This window comes from Cyclopterus lumpus, chromosome 9 (genome assembly GCF_009769545.1).
Source record: "Cyclopterus lumpus isolate fCycLum1 chromosome 9, fCycLum1.pri, whole genome shotgun sequence".
In the NCBI taxonomy this organism is placed as follows: domain Eukaryota; kingdom Metazoa; phylum Chordata; class Actinopteri; order Perciformes; family Cyclopteridae; genus Cyclopterus; species Cyclopterus lumpus.
The window spans coordinates 5419154-5432130 of record NC_046974.1 but is presented as its reverse complement, the minus strand read 5'-3'; the positions used below and the strand labels follow the sequence as shown (position 1 = coordinate 5432130).

The 12977-nt window shown below is 44.5% G+C and overlaps 2 protein-coding genes across 2 annotated transcripts; one reads left to right on the top strand and one right to left on the bottom strand.

Moving 5' to 3' along the window:
• Positions 1 to 417: 417 nt before the first annotated feature.
• On the bottom strand, positions 418 to 3504 carry LOC117735852 (kelch-like protein 10). The gene is made up of 5 exons (XM_034540743.1): positions 3389 to 3504; positions 2243 to 2726; positions 1292 to 1909; positions 892 to 1041; positions 418 to 771 (listed from the first exon to the last, which is right to left on the bottom strand). Exons 2-5 carry the CDS (start codon positions 2669 to 2671, stop codon positions 418 to 420), a joined length of 1551 nt encoding a protein of 516 aa, XP_034396634.1. The 5' UTR covers positions 2672 to 2726; positions 3389 to 3504.
• Positions 3505 to 5669: 2165 nt separating this feature from the next.
• vsig10 (V-set and immunoglobulin domain containing 10) lies at positions 5670 to 12751 on the top strand. The gene is made up of 9 exons (XM_034542223.1): positions 5670 to 5756; positions 5859 to 6170; positions 6656 to 6949; positions 8448 to 8738; positions 10223 to 10507; positions 10676 to 10789; positions 10978 to 10990; positions 11638 to 11780; positions 11884 to 12751. The coding sequence occupies exons 1-9, from the start codon at positions 5705 to 5707 to the stop codon at positions 12000 to 12002; spliced, it is 1623 nt and encodes a 540-aa protein (XP_034398114.1). The 5' UTR covers positions 5670 to 5704; the 3' UTR covers positions 12003 to 12751.
• Positions 12752 to 12977: the final 226 nt, after the last annotated feature.

The following is a 12977-nucleotide window of genomic DNA, read 5'->3' as shown; positions in this document are numbered from 1 at the left end:
TTTAAAAAGGCAATGTGTGTATTCGGTGTATTTGCCGGCAGCTAGCGGGGACGATGCAGATTGCAGCCGGTTAAACTTCTTAAAGCTGTGCCAAGCGAGTAGGAGAACGAGCGATGGCCGATACGAAAATGTGATTACAAACCCGAAACACAACAATTCTTATGTTCAGATGATGATGGAGAAGCTTAGAATAAGCCCTCTAACAGCTCTGTCGTATTTAGGAGTTATTGTTGCAGTGGTGCTCAACCCTGTGTCTGCGGGTTGGACACAGTATCCTCCTCACAGAACATGCAACTTATCAGTTGCACAAACTGAAAAGTTAAAGAAAGTGACAGCAGATTAATGCACAAAGAAATTTTATTTCTCTTTTGTGGGTTTAAGTCTTAAAACTGGGTGAATGATGGCACGAGGCACAGTTCAGGATTGTTTGTCTGAGTTTGCGTCCTCGTTTAAAAACGGCAGGGCGTCTCGGCTGACGACGTACTCGGCCATGTTGGGGAGCCTGGACACCACGCAGCAGCTCAGGGCACTGCGGAAAATATTCATGTCACAAGCCTCCGTCCACTCATCAGTCGTCGCGTCGTAGCACTCAACTTTGAAGGAGGTGGTGAAACCGTTGAAGCCCCCGACAACGAAGAGACGATCGTCGAGCACTTCGATGCCGAAGTTGCTGCGGGGAGTCAACATGGGCGACACTTCGTGCCAGCTGTTATTTACGGGGTTGTATGCCTCTGCGCTGCACAGACGGTTAGTGCCATCGAAGCCGCCAACCTTTGGTGAAATATATGGTGAAAGAAAAGAACACTCACACTCAACTTTCTGATTCATCTGTTGACTGTTGAATAAATCTCTTCACACAAGTTGGTGTGTCACCGTTTCATGTGTACTTACTGCATAGACAAGACCTGCATATGCAACTATGCCAATTCCACTGCGCCGGCTGTTCATGAGGCTGATCATTGTCCATTGGTTGGCCTCCGGGATGTAATATTCAGCCGTTTGCAGGCACTCGTTCCCATTGAACCCTCCACAAATGTAAACCTGGGGAGAACAGGAGGGGTTTTAAGTAAAGAATCACTTCTCCTGGCTTCAACTGGTTATAAATTATACAGAGATATTTCTACTCTATTGCAAGATGATTCCCATCATCGAAGAATCGCCCTAATTGTCCAACTATTACCTCAACATAACTGCATAAGGTCCCACGGAAACAAGAATTGTGTAACTTTTCGTAATTTGGTTTCTTTTTGTTTTTTCAACAGGTAAAAAACTACTCTTTCCTTCAACCCACCCTGTTGTGCAGCGTTGTGCTGCTGGCGTCGCTCCGTTGCTCTTGCATCGGCGAGATGAGACTCCACTGGTTGGCCTCGGGCCTGTAGCGCTCGGCGGTGCTGAGCCGCGTGCGCCCATCGAAGCCTCCCAAGGCATAGATGCATTCGTCCAGCACGGTGACGCTCACGTAGCAGCGGCGGTGGCACATGGAGGCCGCCTCGTGCCAGACGCACGTGCTCAGGTCGAACCTGCGCATGCTGTTGAAATGCTCCGCCCGGTCGAAGCCGCCGATGCAGTAGAGGCTCCCGTTGAGGATAGCCGTGCCGTGGTAGGCGCGGGGCCGCTCGCAATTGTTTGTCACGTTGATCCAGTAGTTGGCGCGGACGTCGTACGCCTCAATGCCGTTGGTTGGATCGCTACCGCTCCAGCCTCCGATGGCCAACAGGATGGCGTCCGGCAGGCGAGGGCGGGCGAGAGGGTTGCTGAGCTGAGCAACAGAGAAGTTGCTTGTCCGGATGTGACTTATGGCTTTAAGGGCATCCCGGATCATTGTCGCGCACTCAGTGTTGGTCTTCACCAGTTCATTGGGCAAAACCTTGAGCCGCATGTAGTCCATACTCGTCAGGGCCAGTCGCACCTATACAGAGAGAAACAGGACAGGATCGTTGAATACACTATTAGATAGCAGGATTAATGTACTGTTGGCTTTGACCAGTCTCCTTTCAGAATGCTATCATATAGCGTTTTAACATTTGAAAGGGCAGCAACAAGGTTTTATTGGCTAAGACCAAGTTTATTTGTAAAACAGTTCATCTCTTAACACAAACTGAATGAAAGCTCCCTGAAACTGGACTTGGTCTTGGGACTTTAATTTAAGGTGGTTAATTGACTGTTACTGCAATTGGGATAACACCACAGGCTAAAATGCTGAAGGTGTAAGTCTAAACAAAGTGACAGAAGGTTATCATACCTTAGACAAGAGCACTGCCACGTGTGCTTTCCGTTCTCCGGGTACGTGGTCGATCCAGCGAAGGACGGCCTCGAAGGCGACGCTCTCATTTCTCACGTTGAGGTCGTCTCTTTCGAGGATGTCGATGAGTTGCTGCAGGGGCAGCTGCAGGAACTCGTCATGGTAAGCAACCTCCTCGAAGTGATCGGCCATGTAGCGGTAGGCCCTGTGCTGCAGTTCGGCGGATAAGATGATGTCGGTCAAATGAAAGATGCCGATGCAGTTATCTGCACGGAGCTGCTCACCGAGGAAGTCGCAGCAACTCTGCACGATGTCCATCACGTTGAGCTGATCAGCCGCCATTAGTAGCTCCTGCACGTTTTCTTCCGTCACCGAAACAGAGCCGGTGTACGCAAAGTCAATGATGAGCCGCATCATGTCGGGAGACATTCCCGGTATGACGAATACCTTTTTGTCTGAACTCGACCAGCGTTGGAAGAGAGCACTGTGGGGTTATGGGGAGACGCAAAAGCAAAGGGTTGGAAACGGACTTCAGATTTTTCTTCTCACATTGTTAACAATGATGTTTTCTAGTAAGCATGAATAGAATCGACACACAACCCTGTTATGCATTAAAGGGCAATTATACAATACGTTCACCACCGGACATCATTCAGAGTGTAACTCGCAGTAAGAATGTCACAAATATTTGATATTACATTTGTATTTCATTTTTGTTTTCTTTTGTGATCTCAGTGTTTTGCATCTGTGAACAGCTTCTCTGTTCCATTTGTGCGTTGAATCGACCATCTCAGTTTGCCTTAAATCAATCTGGTGACTTTTCAGAACACACAAAATACTCAATGCTACTACACTTTACTGATCTGCTTAAAATTACTATGGAACTGAGAGACTACTGTTGCTTTCAAATAATAATAATATAATAATAATAAATAACTACACTCTGCAATCAATGTATAGAAATTGATATTTAGTTGTAATGACCTGAATGTCAGCGAGGACCTTCATTTACCCATCCTCAACCTGATAAAATGCTCCATGAACTCATTACGTATTGTGATTAGTCTCTCAGACTTTAGATCATTACCCCTTTTTATCTGCCAATTTGAAGGATATACATTCACACGCTTCAGATAATCAACTCACAGGAAGTAGGGGCTACATTTACACAGGATGACCTTGTGGATTTCAAATTCCACATCCTCCACTTTGATGACCGCGTCGCAAAATTGTCCCTCCAGCCGGAGATCGTTAAACACAGAGTGGTCGCTCATCTTGATTTCCTTGAGCACGAGAGTTCCTTGGTTGTTGACTGGTCTCTTGAATATAAACAGTTTTTTTGAGTCCAGGGAGAGAATGTGAGCACACTTCATGGAAGGTGCAAGAATTCTAGAATTCTCATTCTTGAATGGATTCTTATTGCATCACTGATCAACTGAGATCATCCAATTCAACCCGTAGACATGTTGATGCATTAAGTTATGCATTATTTATTGATGCAACTTAGTTTGTTTGTATTGGTTTTACATGTAGCCGACGTCAGTCTGACATAAGAGGTGTTTGGTTTCACCAAAGTGGCAAAAACACATTATAAAAGTTTGTTTTAAAGTGTTGCATATAACCCACACTGAAAAACAGTGTGCCTTTGCTTTTGACAGAAGATATTTCACTGAATGGTGTGTTTTTCTCCTCTTCACTCCTGTTTATTGTCTCCCAGTGTCAACTCCAGTAATGTCCCTGGCACAGATATGAATGAGGAGTTGATTCAACCATTGGTGATTGTTGATGTTGAAGTTCGCAGTGCAATACATGCATCCATGCAGGAAGCCGTTCATGCACACATCGACACAAACTTACAGAGTCAAACACATATTCACTGCCCAAAAATCTGCACTAACAAAGAGGCGTTGGAGACAAAGGATTGCAGTCAAACAGATTTTATTCAAAGTACGTGAACTTATGTATTGTGGTTGTTTTTAAATCACTGGCCCACTAATCAGTCTTGAAGGCAAAACAACTCAGGAGTTAGATGTAGAAACGTTCAGATTTACAGGGGAAATACGTTTTCAAAGCCCAAAAAGCAACAAAACTGAAGGCTTTCATCTATAACAGTAACTTTCAAAACAACTATTATTTTTTGGAATTGAAAAAAAAATCGAACAGCCATATAAACTGGGGTCTGACAGTGAGAGAATAGGGAGAGAATTTAGTAAATATGTTAATATTTTACCTGTCAAAGGAGAGGAAGGTGCATTTCCTCCTCATTAAGATGCTATAGTAGCCTTATAGAGGTCTGAGGTAATCAATAACAGCTTGTATGGCATTTAAATGTATTACACGAATGACACCTATTATCTCCTTTATGGTGGTTCAAATGTGCACATCGCAGACCTTAAAATACACACACACACACAAACAAACATTTTATAGGATTCTTTATATCGATAACCCTTGTGTGACTATGTTCGTTAATGTTGACTAAGAGAATTTAGTGGCCTCAGACAAATGAACAGTCGTCCTATAAGAAATTAAATTACACTTAAATTAAGTCTGTTTCGGACATTGTTATGGATGTGAACTCACATAATGTCATGTGACTGCCAAATGATGCATGATTTGTATAGTTAAACCGCTGAAGTTTGCAAAAAGAAACGACAGCTACTGTCCTGTAACGACATTTTACAATATCACGTATCGCACGGACGGCCATGTTCGACACTTACGTACTCCTGGTCACCCAATAGTCTAATTTGAAGTGAATTTAACAAAACGGTAAAAGAAAAAGAAGCTATTTCATCACAAAATCCATTTGGTAAGAGCCCTGTAATTTATAATCCATAAAATGTTTGAACATCATCAACTCCAACGCAGCTGACTCCACCTGCTCCTGAGAAGCTGCTTGATAGACTTTATAATCGGAGGTAATAAATATATATATAATAATGGACCAAAGAAACCTTAATATATCTATAAAATAAAGGTTGTTTATATCTGAGGAATATAATAATAGCACCACTGCTATGGTGATTCATAAATATCCTTGCAGTGTACCTTAACCTGTCCCTTTGCATCGTTATAACGATGTAATGTCAGCCAAATAACACCATTAAACCTGCGAGAAGAACGCCAAATGGTGTTACTGTCCCTTTAACAAGGTGAGGTCGGGGTGTGGTTTATCCGTGCCAAAGTTTCCGGATTAGCATGCTCGAGTAAACAAAGCACGTCGTCGGTCAAATCACCGGCGGGGAGGACTGAAGTCACGTCATGTCAGACTGGTCACCTCTGTAGTGTACGTGTGTGTGTGTGTGTGTGTGCGCGCGCGCTGTGGTTTACAATGGGCGGACTGGTGTCGCTGTGCGTTACAGACAGGCTCACACAGGTGGAACAGGTGGACTAGTCGGACGGGTTTAGACGGGGGGGGGGGGGGGGGGGGGGGGAAACAAAACTTTTAGGACAGTTATCATGGAGGCAGTGACAACTGCGGCGTTTCTACACCTTTGTTTGTGCGCCACAGGTGAGTTTCGATGGTGTCCGCGCGCAGCCAAGTGACACAGGTGAGTCCGTAAATACCTGCTCACCCTCCTCTCCCTCCCTCCCTCCCTCTCTTATCGAAAAGCGGCGGTTTCGGATATCGGCTCCACGGAAACGCTCGTGCTGTCTGCACCGGGCGACATCGCGACACTTCCGTGTTACACGGACAGCGACGTTCCACCGACTCTCACGACGTGGGCGAAGAACGGACGTGAGGTCGCGAGAGGCGACGCCTCTTCGCCGAGCCCTCCGTCCGCCGGACGGCGTGTCGCGGTGACGACCGACGGCGGCCTGAGCATCGGGACGGTGGCGCGCGGGGACGAGGGCGCCTACCTGTGCAGCTCCACGCTGCCGGGCAACAACACCTTTCACGCACGCGTCTCGCTGCAAGTGGCCAGTGAGTGTCGATGTGTCCGGTTTGAGGATATTTATATATATATATATTTTTAAAGTTCCTCCCAAGTAGATTTTCTCTTTTTATAAATTACAAATTGGTTCTTCAGGTGTCATGTTTTATTTTGTTGAAGGTATACGCACACTTATGTTATTTTATACAACTCTACTACATTTACTTTACCATATGTACGTTGCACATTTAGATTATTATGACATGAATATATTTATATTTATTATAGATTAAGCTGTAAATGAATAATAATTCAGTTATAGAGCTATAATTTCCATTCAGCATCCTGAGCACTTTCATAGAATTTCATCGCGAATCCTTTTTTTTTTTTTAGCACAATTTTACTACCATATAGTTCCAGCCTCGTGAGTTATTTTTCGCTTTAAAATAACGTAACGATTTAATTTAGTTAAGTTAAAATAAAAAGGTGCGTGAGTTGTGTGCATTAAACCACGAGCTTGCTCTTCCTTTTCCAGGTGGTCCAGAAAATGTATCCGCGTCCATCGGCCCAGCGACCGCCCTGGCCAACGGGACGCTCGTCGTCTTTCGGGGTTCGAGCGTCTCCTTCAACTGCTCCGGCGCCTCCTACCCGGCTCAGCGGCTGACCTGGGCGACGCCCGGCAACGAGTCGCTGGCTTCGACCTCCGGGTCCTGGCTGGACTTCAGGATGGAACGCGTTCAGCCCAGCGCTCAGGGACTTTACAGCTGCAGGGCCCGCAACCCCGTCTCCGGTCGGGAGGTCAATACGAGCTCACAGCTGCTGGTGTACTGTGAGTACCGTGAGCAGAATACCCAGAATGCCCCTATCGATACCGCACATGTGCAGCTCTCAACAGAGATGAGTAAGAAGCGAGACGGCTCACTCGTTAGAAATATTATGTCACCTCCTATTAACTGTTTTGAATTATGCACTTGAAATAATCTTGCAGCGGCCATCTCCAAAGACAATCTGTCAAGAGTGAAGCCAACACACAACAAGAAGAGGCAATTGATTCCAGTCTTGTAGTAATTTTGGATAACTTTTGTGGCCATGTTTTCGCTTTGACATCAAAGGGTCTTTTTCCCTTCTGGCCATTATCAGAAAAGTCCCATTTAATCCCCTTTTTTCTTTTTCTTTTTGAATTCAACAGAACCAACTTCCTGTTTTATAGGCACTGTAATGTATTTCTATTCAAGTCTTTCCTCGAGTTTACAGAGCATGAATGCATAGTCGGTTTATAGAAGTTTGAGGTTCACCTTTTCAACTAGTGCACGACGTATGAGTGCACATTAAATACACAGGTGTAATCTCCCACTGTGCTTCTTTGGCAGAGGATAAACGAGGTGAGGAAAAAACAAAACAGAAATGTCTATATAGGCAGGAAAGAAAGTTCCGTTATTATCAAAACGCAACTCGGATAAAGTGAAGGGTTTTATCTGCGGGGATAATGACATTGAATAGACTTCCTGAATTCTCAACATTTCCTGTGTTTTTGCTGACTTCCTAGAATCACTCGCAGACGAATGACCTTTTTACAGGCAAGGCGAGCTCCAACCGTGTAGATTTCCTCTTTAATACTTCAGCCGGTCTATAAAAGAATGAATGGTTTCCTTGTAATACACCTAAAAATGGTTAAATCTATATTTACTTGGCTCTAAATTGGGAAGACCTTTTTTGAGGAAATTCCTCTGGAAATCAATAACTTACTTAATAAAACTTTAATTAAATTCAAACAACTCTTTTATAATTAGTCTCAAATTACAGAGTTCTTTTCCAGGAAACGTATGAGGACACAATGAACCTTCATAATACAAAATAATATTGATTATTTGTAGGTTTATTATCTTCTACGGGGATGCGTGGGACGATCAATAAAGATGGATATATTAATCCCCTTTTTAGTGTAGTTTATTTTATGGTGAAGACGGCCTGTGTGTGCTGGTGAGAGTGTGGATCAGCGCCGGTGGACAATTCCCACAGGTTTTGATCCTGTTCATGTATTCAGCCTTTCTGGGAGAAGGTGGGACGTTTAATATCGGGGAATATGGGGGGCGTCTACCCCCTGAAGATCTCCTGGAAGCAAAGATAAACACTGTTAGCGGGTGTAGCCATGATACCCGCAAACGAGGGTTAATAATACTCGTGAAATGGGATTATTACTTTCAGAAAACCAACACTGTTTTCTGTATCCTTTTGTTTAAATACTGAAGAGTGGCCCTAATCTATCTATCTTTAGCTCGATATTTAGCTTTCTGTAGTTTTCTCTCTGACGTTTCTTTTCCTACTAGACGTCCCAGACCGACACCCTGAGTGCACGTGGGCACCGGCACAGGACCCCTCCCACGCCCAGTTCAACTGCACCTGGTTTGGAGCGTATCCCACCCCGACGCTGCGCTGGGGGGAGGACGAGGGGAACCGAGGAGCTCGCCGGAACGGAAGCGTTTACGCATCGGGCTCGACGGAGAGCCTGTCGGTGACGCTGGACCGCTCGATGCTGTCGGACGGGCAGACGCTGAGGTGCGCCGCCCAGCACCTGGCGCTCGCCGCGGTGCCGGGGGCGTCGTGTTCGTTTACCCTCAGTAAGCAATCCCCGAGATGTGCAACTGCTGAATCTTTTTAATGCGCTTTCCACTTCGGAGTCGCACTGACACCCCTTCAGTGAGATTGTTGACAATGTTTACTTCCCTGTTTAATTCTGAGCATTGACCGTAATTAGATTTAAAGGGGCGGTTCATCCAAATACACCCCTCTCACTATAAAGCAAAGGATCTTTGTTCGCCTGTTTGTCCTTCGCATATCTCGAAAAAACCGTCCATCCGATCTAAGATACAAAAATAATGTATATAGCCAATATTTAAAAAGCTTCAAAACAGATATACAAGGTTTACACCAACGGTAAGAAACATTGTGAGTAATTCATACAACGTAGCGCTCCGTCATCACTTTGCTACTTGATGTCGTTTCCATTTCCCCAATTCGTTCCAGCTGAACGTGTCACGGCTCCCCAGAGTTAATTGGTTATTCAGATCACCTGTTGTTGGGCCAGCTCCTAATTAGGAAGTGAGAGCAGCTTGGTGCATTTCCCCTCTTGGCCAATCAGAGTGTGACGGCAGCTTTTTTCTTTTAGGGCTTAAGAGAAGTGGGGAAACCGCACTTTTAGGACGTTCTGTTACTTTCTCCATGTAACAAAGACCGAATTTAAGCAGATTCACACAGAGACTTTCGGACCTTTTGGAGGCAACGTTGCGTTCTTAACTTTTCTGATTGAGGGTGGTTTTGGGGCTTTCTGAAACCGAGATGGAGTGAATATTTGAGCAGACCTTCAGCAATGACCGACATTAGAAAAATGTTATTACACTATTATATTTGAAGAGGCTTTTTTTTTTTTTTTCATTGTAAGGGCACTTTGTGGGATTTGTTTCTCCCAGTAAATATTTCTGTACTAATTTCTTTTTTTCGCCCAACCGGCTGAATTCTGGGGAATCTATGGCGGCACAATTTACTGACTAGGAATACGAACTCAAATGCACCACCTTCCCCGTAGGTGACGAGCCCGTCCTGTCGTAAACTCCTCTCCCCATGGGTATCGTTGGAAAAAAAACACTTTGAGTGTAAATACTCTCCATGTTTTAATCACAGCACTCTGCTTACTGTATACATTTTTTACCCTCCATTATTATTATTATTAATAATATGGTCGTCATTGGATTACCTTTTTAGAGTTTTAAGTACTGCTGCAGATACAAACGCAGCCAGAGGCCCGCAGTCGGTAGTGCGCCCATGATGTGTCACTCCAGTAGGGGAAGGGTTATCATCACAGGACGGGATTGCAGCAACAATGAGATGACTCAAAACTATGAACTATGTGCACATTATAAATTATGCAATAGCCTATCTGACTGTTGTGATGTTTAGAAAGCTTCGAAGACGAGGCATGTCTCTGTCAAATAAGACGATCGAAGGGTTTGAGTCCCACGGAGGCCGACTTGAATAGAAATGTTCCCCCGGTGCGGTACTCGGGAGACTCCTTGTATTCGGTTCAATGTGCGTCCCTCTCTCCCAGGATCTCCGTACCCTGAAGGCGAGCCGCTGGTCACGGCGCTGGAGGCGACCGACGTGACGCTAACGTGCACCGAAGCCGTGTCCCTCCCCCCCGCGAACACCACGTGGAGAAGAGGGCTCCGGCAGGAGGCCGTCGTTCCCGGGTGGAAGTACGTCGTGTCGGAGGAAGGCCCCGTCCTCGAGCTGAAAATACTCAACATCAGCAAGGACGACGAGGGCGTCTACTTCTGCCGCAGCGAGAACGCGCTCGCCGTCCGCGAGCTGGAGGTCTACCTCACGGTGAAGAGTGAGTTTTTTGGGGGCCGCTTCGCGATTCGTGAATGGCATTTTAAACGATAAGCCGGTTGCTGCAGGTGTCGACTCCGCCTCCTGGAATGCTGATAAACCTGCCGCTCCTCCTCCTCCTCCTCCTCCTCCTCCTCCTCCTCACCATCCTCTCCTTTTGTCCCGACAGCCTCCTCGACGTACACGGGAGCGATCCTCGGGGTCTTCATCGCCGCGCTGATCGTGGGATCGGCCGCCATCGTAGCCAAAACCCTTTACTTCAACCGGCATCGATTCTGCCTGGGTAACGTTTGTCTCCTTTTCTTTGCAACATCTCAAAACGCATGCGACCAACGTCTCCGCTGCACTGAACTTATGTTCGAATCATTCTTTGCACACCACATCTGTAATGTTGCATATATGAGAACACGAGTATGAATCATGAAAAATCCACTAATTTCACGATTTGTGTTCATATTTTTTGCTTTTTAGGTGATGGCTTTGGGTGAGTATCTCACATTGATTTATCTTAATACGGCACTGCATGCTCATTTCACCCAAACCATAAAAGTGGGTTAAAAAAATCTGGGTTTCATGTTAAGTGTCTTGTTTCTTATATTTTTAATTCGATAGCTCAGAAGGTGTCGGTTCACCTGGTTAAACGTGAACGTTGGATTTCTGTGCCCGTTTTCAGTAATCGCACCGGTGAATGAATCCATCCCAGAAGAAGCAAAGAATCCCAATTTCTGCATTTAATGTGGCCTCAATAGACCAGAATGCAATACAGCTGCAAGGCACGTTGTGTTAAAGAATTAGTTTAACATCACGGGGAATATTTTTAGATGATAACCACTCAAATTGTGTTTTATACGCAACATCAAGAAGAAGTTTTAACATCTTTCAGTAGACTTAAAGGCTCCCTTTGGAGTTTTTCTTAGTAAACAATCCTTTTATCCTTGAGGCCTTTTTTATTAATGTGTTGAATGCATTTTCCTTCAACATGGAAGAATTTGCAGAGCAGATTTTGGGAGGAATTTGAAAACCATAGCGTTTTTTTTTTTTTTTACGTCCACGTTTGCTAGCTCGCTTTTATCCGTCGCGACCTGCACTCTTGACGTCATAATGATATTTCTGGCTCTTTTTTTTAAAAAGGCTAATGGAGGAGGACAGGGGAGACGTGCTGAGTCTGGTGGAGTCGGACGACGATCAGGTCTTTCAAGACGCCGTTCCCCGTCTCGCCCCGTTAGCCAACGGACTCCAGACGACGCTCGTCCAGATGCATCGGATCCCATCGAGTATGACCTCATCGCGCCGGTTGACATTGAATGTCGCGGGTTTTGGAAGCGTTATTTTTTTTGTTACGTCAAAATATTTTGTTGTTTTTCTTCTTTCTTTTAGGTGATCACGAGGATGCGGAGCCGGCGGACACAAGCCTGCAGCAGCAGGAGGACACAAGCCTGCAGCAGCAGGAGGACACTGCACTGACAGAGGAGCCACAGGATCTTGTAACATTTTAGGTTTCGGGTGTTTTTTTGTTTTTTTTTAAGAGACGTGTTTTAACTTCAGTGAATACCATTTAGTCCCAATGACAATGTGAACAGAATCGGTGGAAGACGCATTTAAAAAGAAAAGGGAAATCATCTCTTCTAATTTTTAAACCAGGGCTTATTTTTGTATTTTTTTTCGTAAAAAAAGCATATTTCTATGATTTTGTTTGTACAGCGTTGTGAAATGTGTTGCTCTGATATTGAGACGTGTGCAGTAAATTTTAAGCTGTGACGTGACACTACCTATTCGTGCTTACTCCCCCACCCCGCCCGGGGTTGTACGTGTTATGCGCATCATTTAGAGGTGAACTATGACGATCCCAGTCCAAAATGCAGCTCCAGGCTTAAAAAAATGTAGTGGAGTGAGTTTGCTCGTCATCTTATTGGCGTAGGATGTAATGGAGGGTTTTCTCACCGTCCGGAAAACCACTTGAATCCAGCCAGGTCGACATGAGCAATAGTGAGCGTGAAATATTTCTTTGTTTTTTTTTACTCAGTATGTGAGTATCGGTACTATAAACAATATTTTTAGATGATTTTGTTCTGTGTAAATATTTAGACTACGATCTAAAAGTGAAATCAATGACAATCTGCATATAAAAAATGTAGTCATGCACTCAGCTAGCACAGTATAAGACTGTAACCTCTTGAATTGCAAATGTTCCTTTTTTTTAAATATTCCCTTTTTTTTTTATAAATAAAAAGGTTTTTTCAAGTCTAACATTCGAAGCCTTTATGTTACTTTAGAACATAGTGTCTTTGTGTTCACTGAAAAGTGAAATATGGCTGAATATTATTCATACTTTCTTAAATATATATGATATTTTATATGTGTATTGCTCAAACGGCAGCGTACAGCCTTTGTTATTCTTTAGGCATCATTAATTACACCCTTTTGACTTTTTAAGTCAAGAGTTGGGACATAAACTTAAGTTAAAATAATGA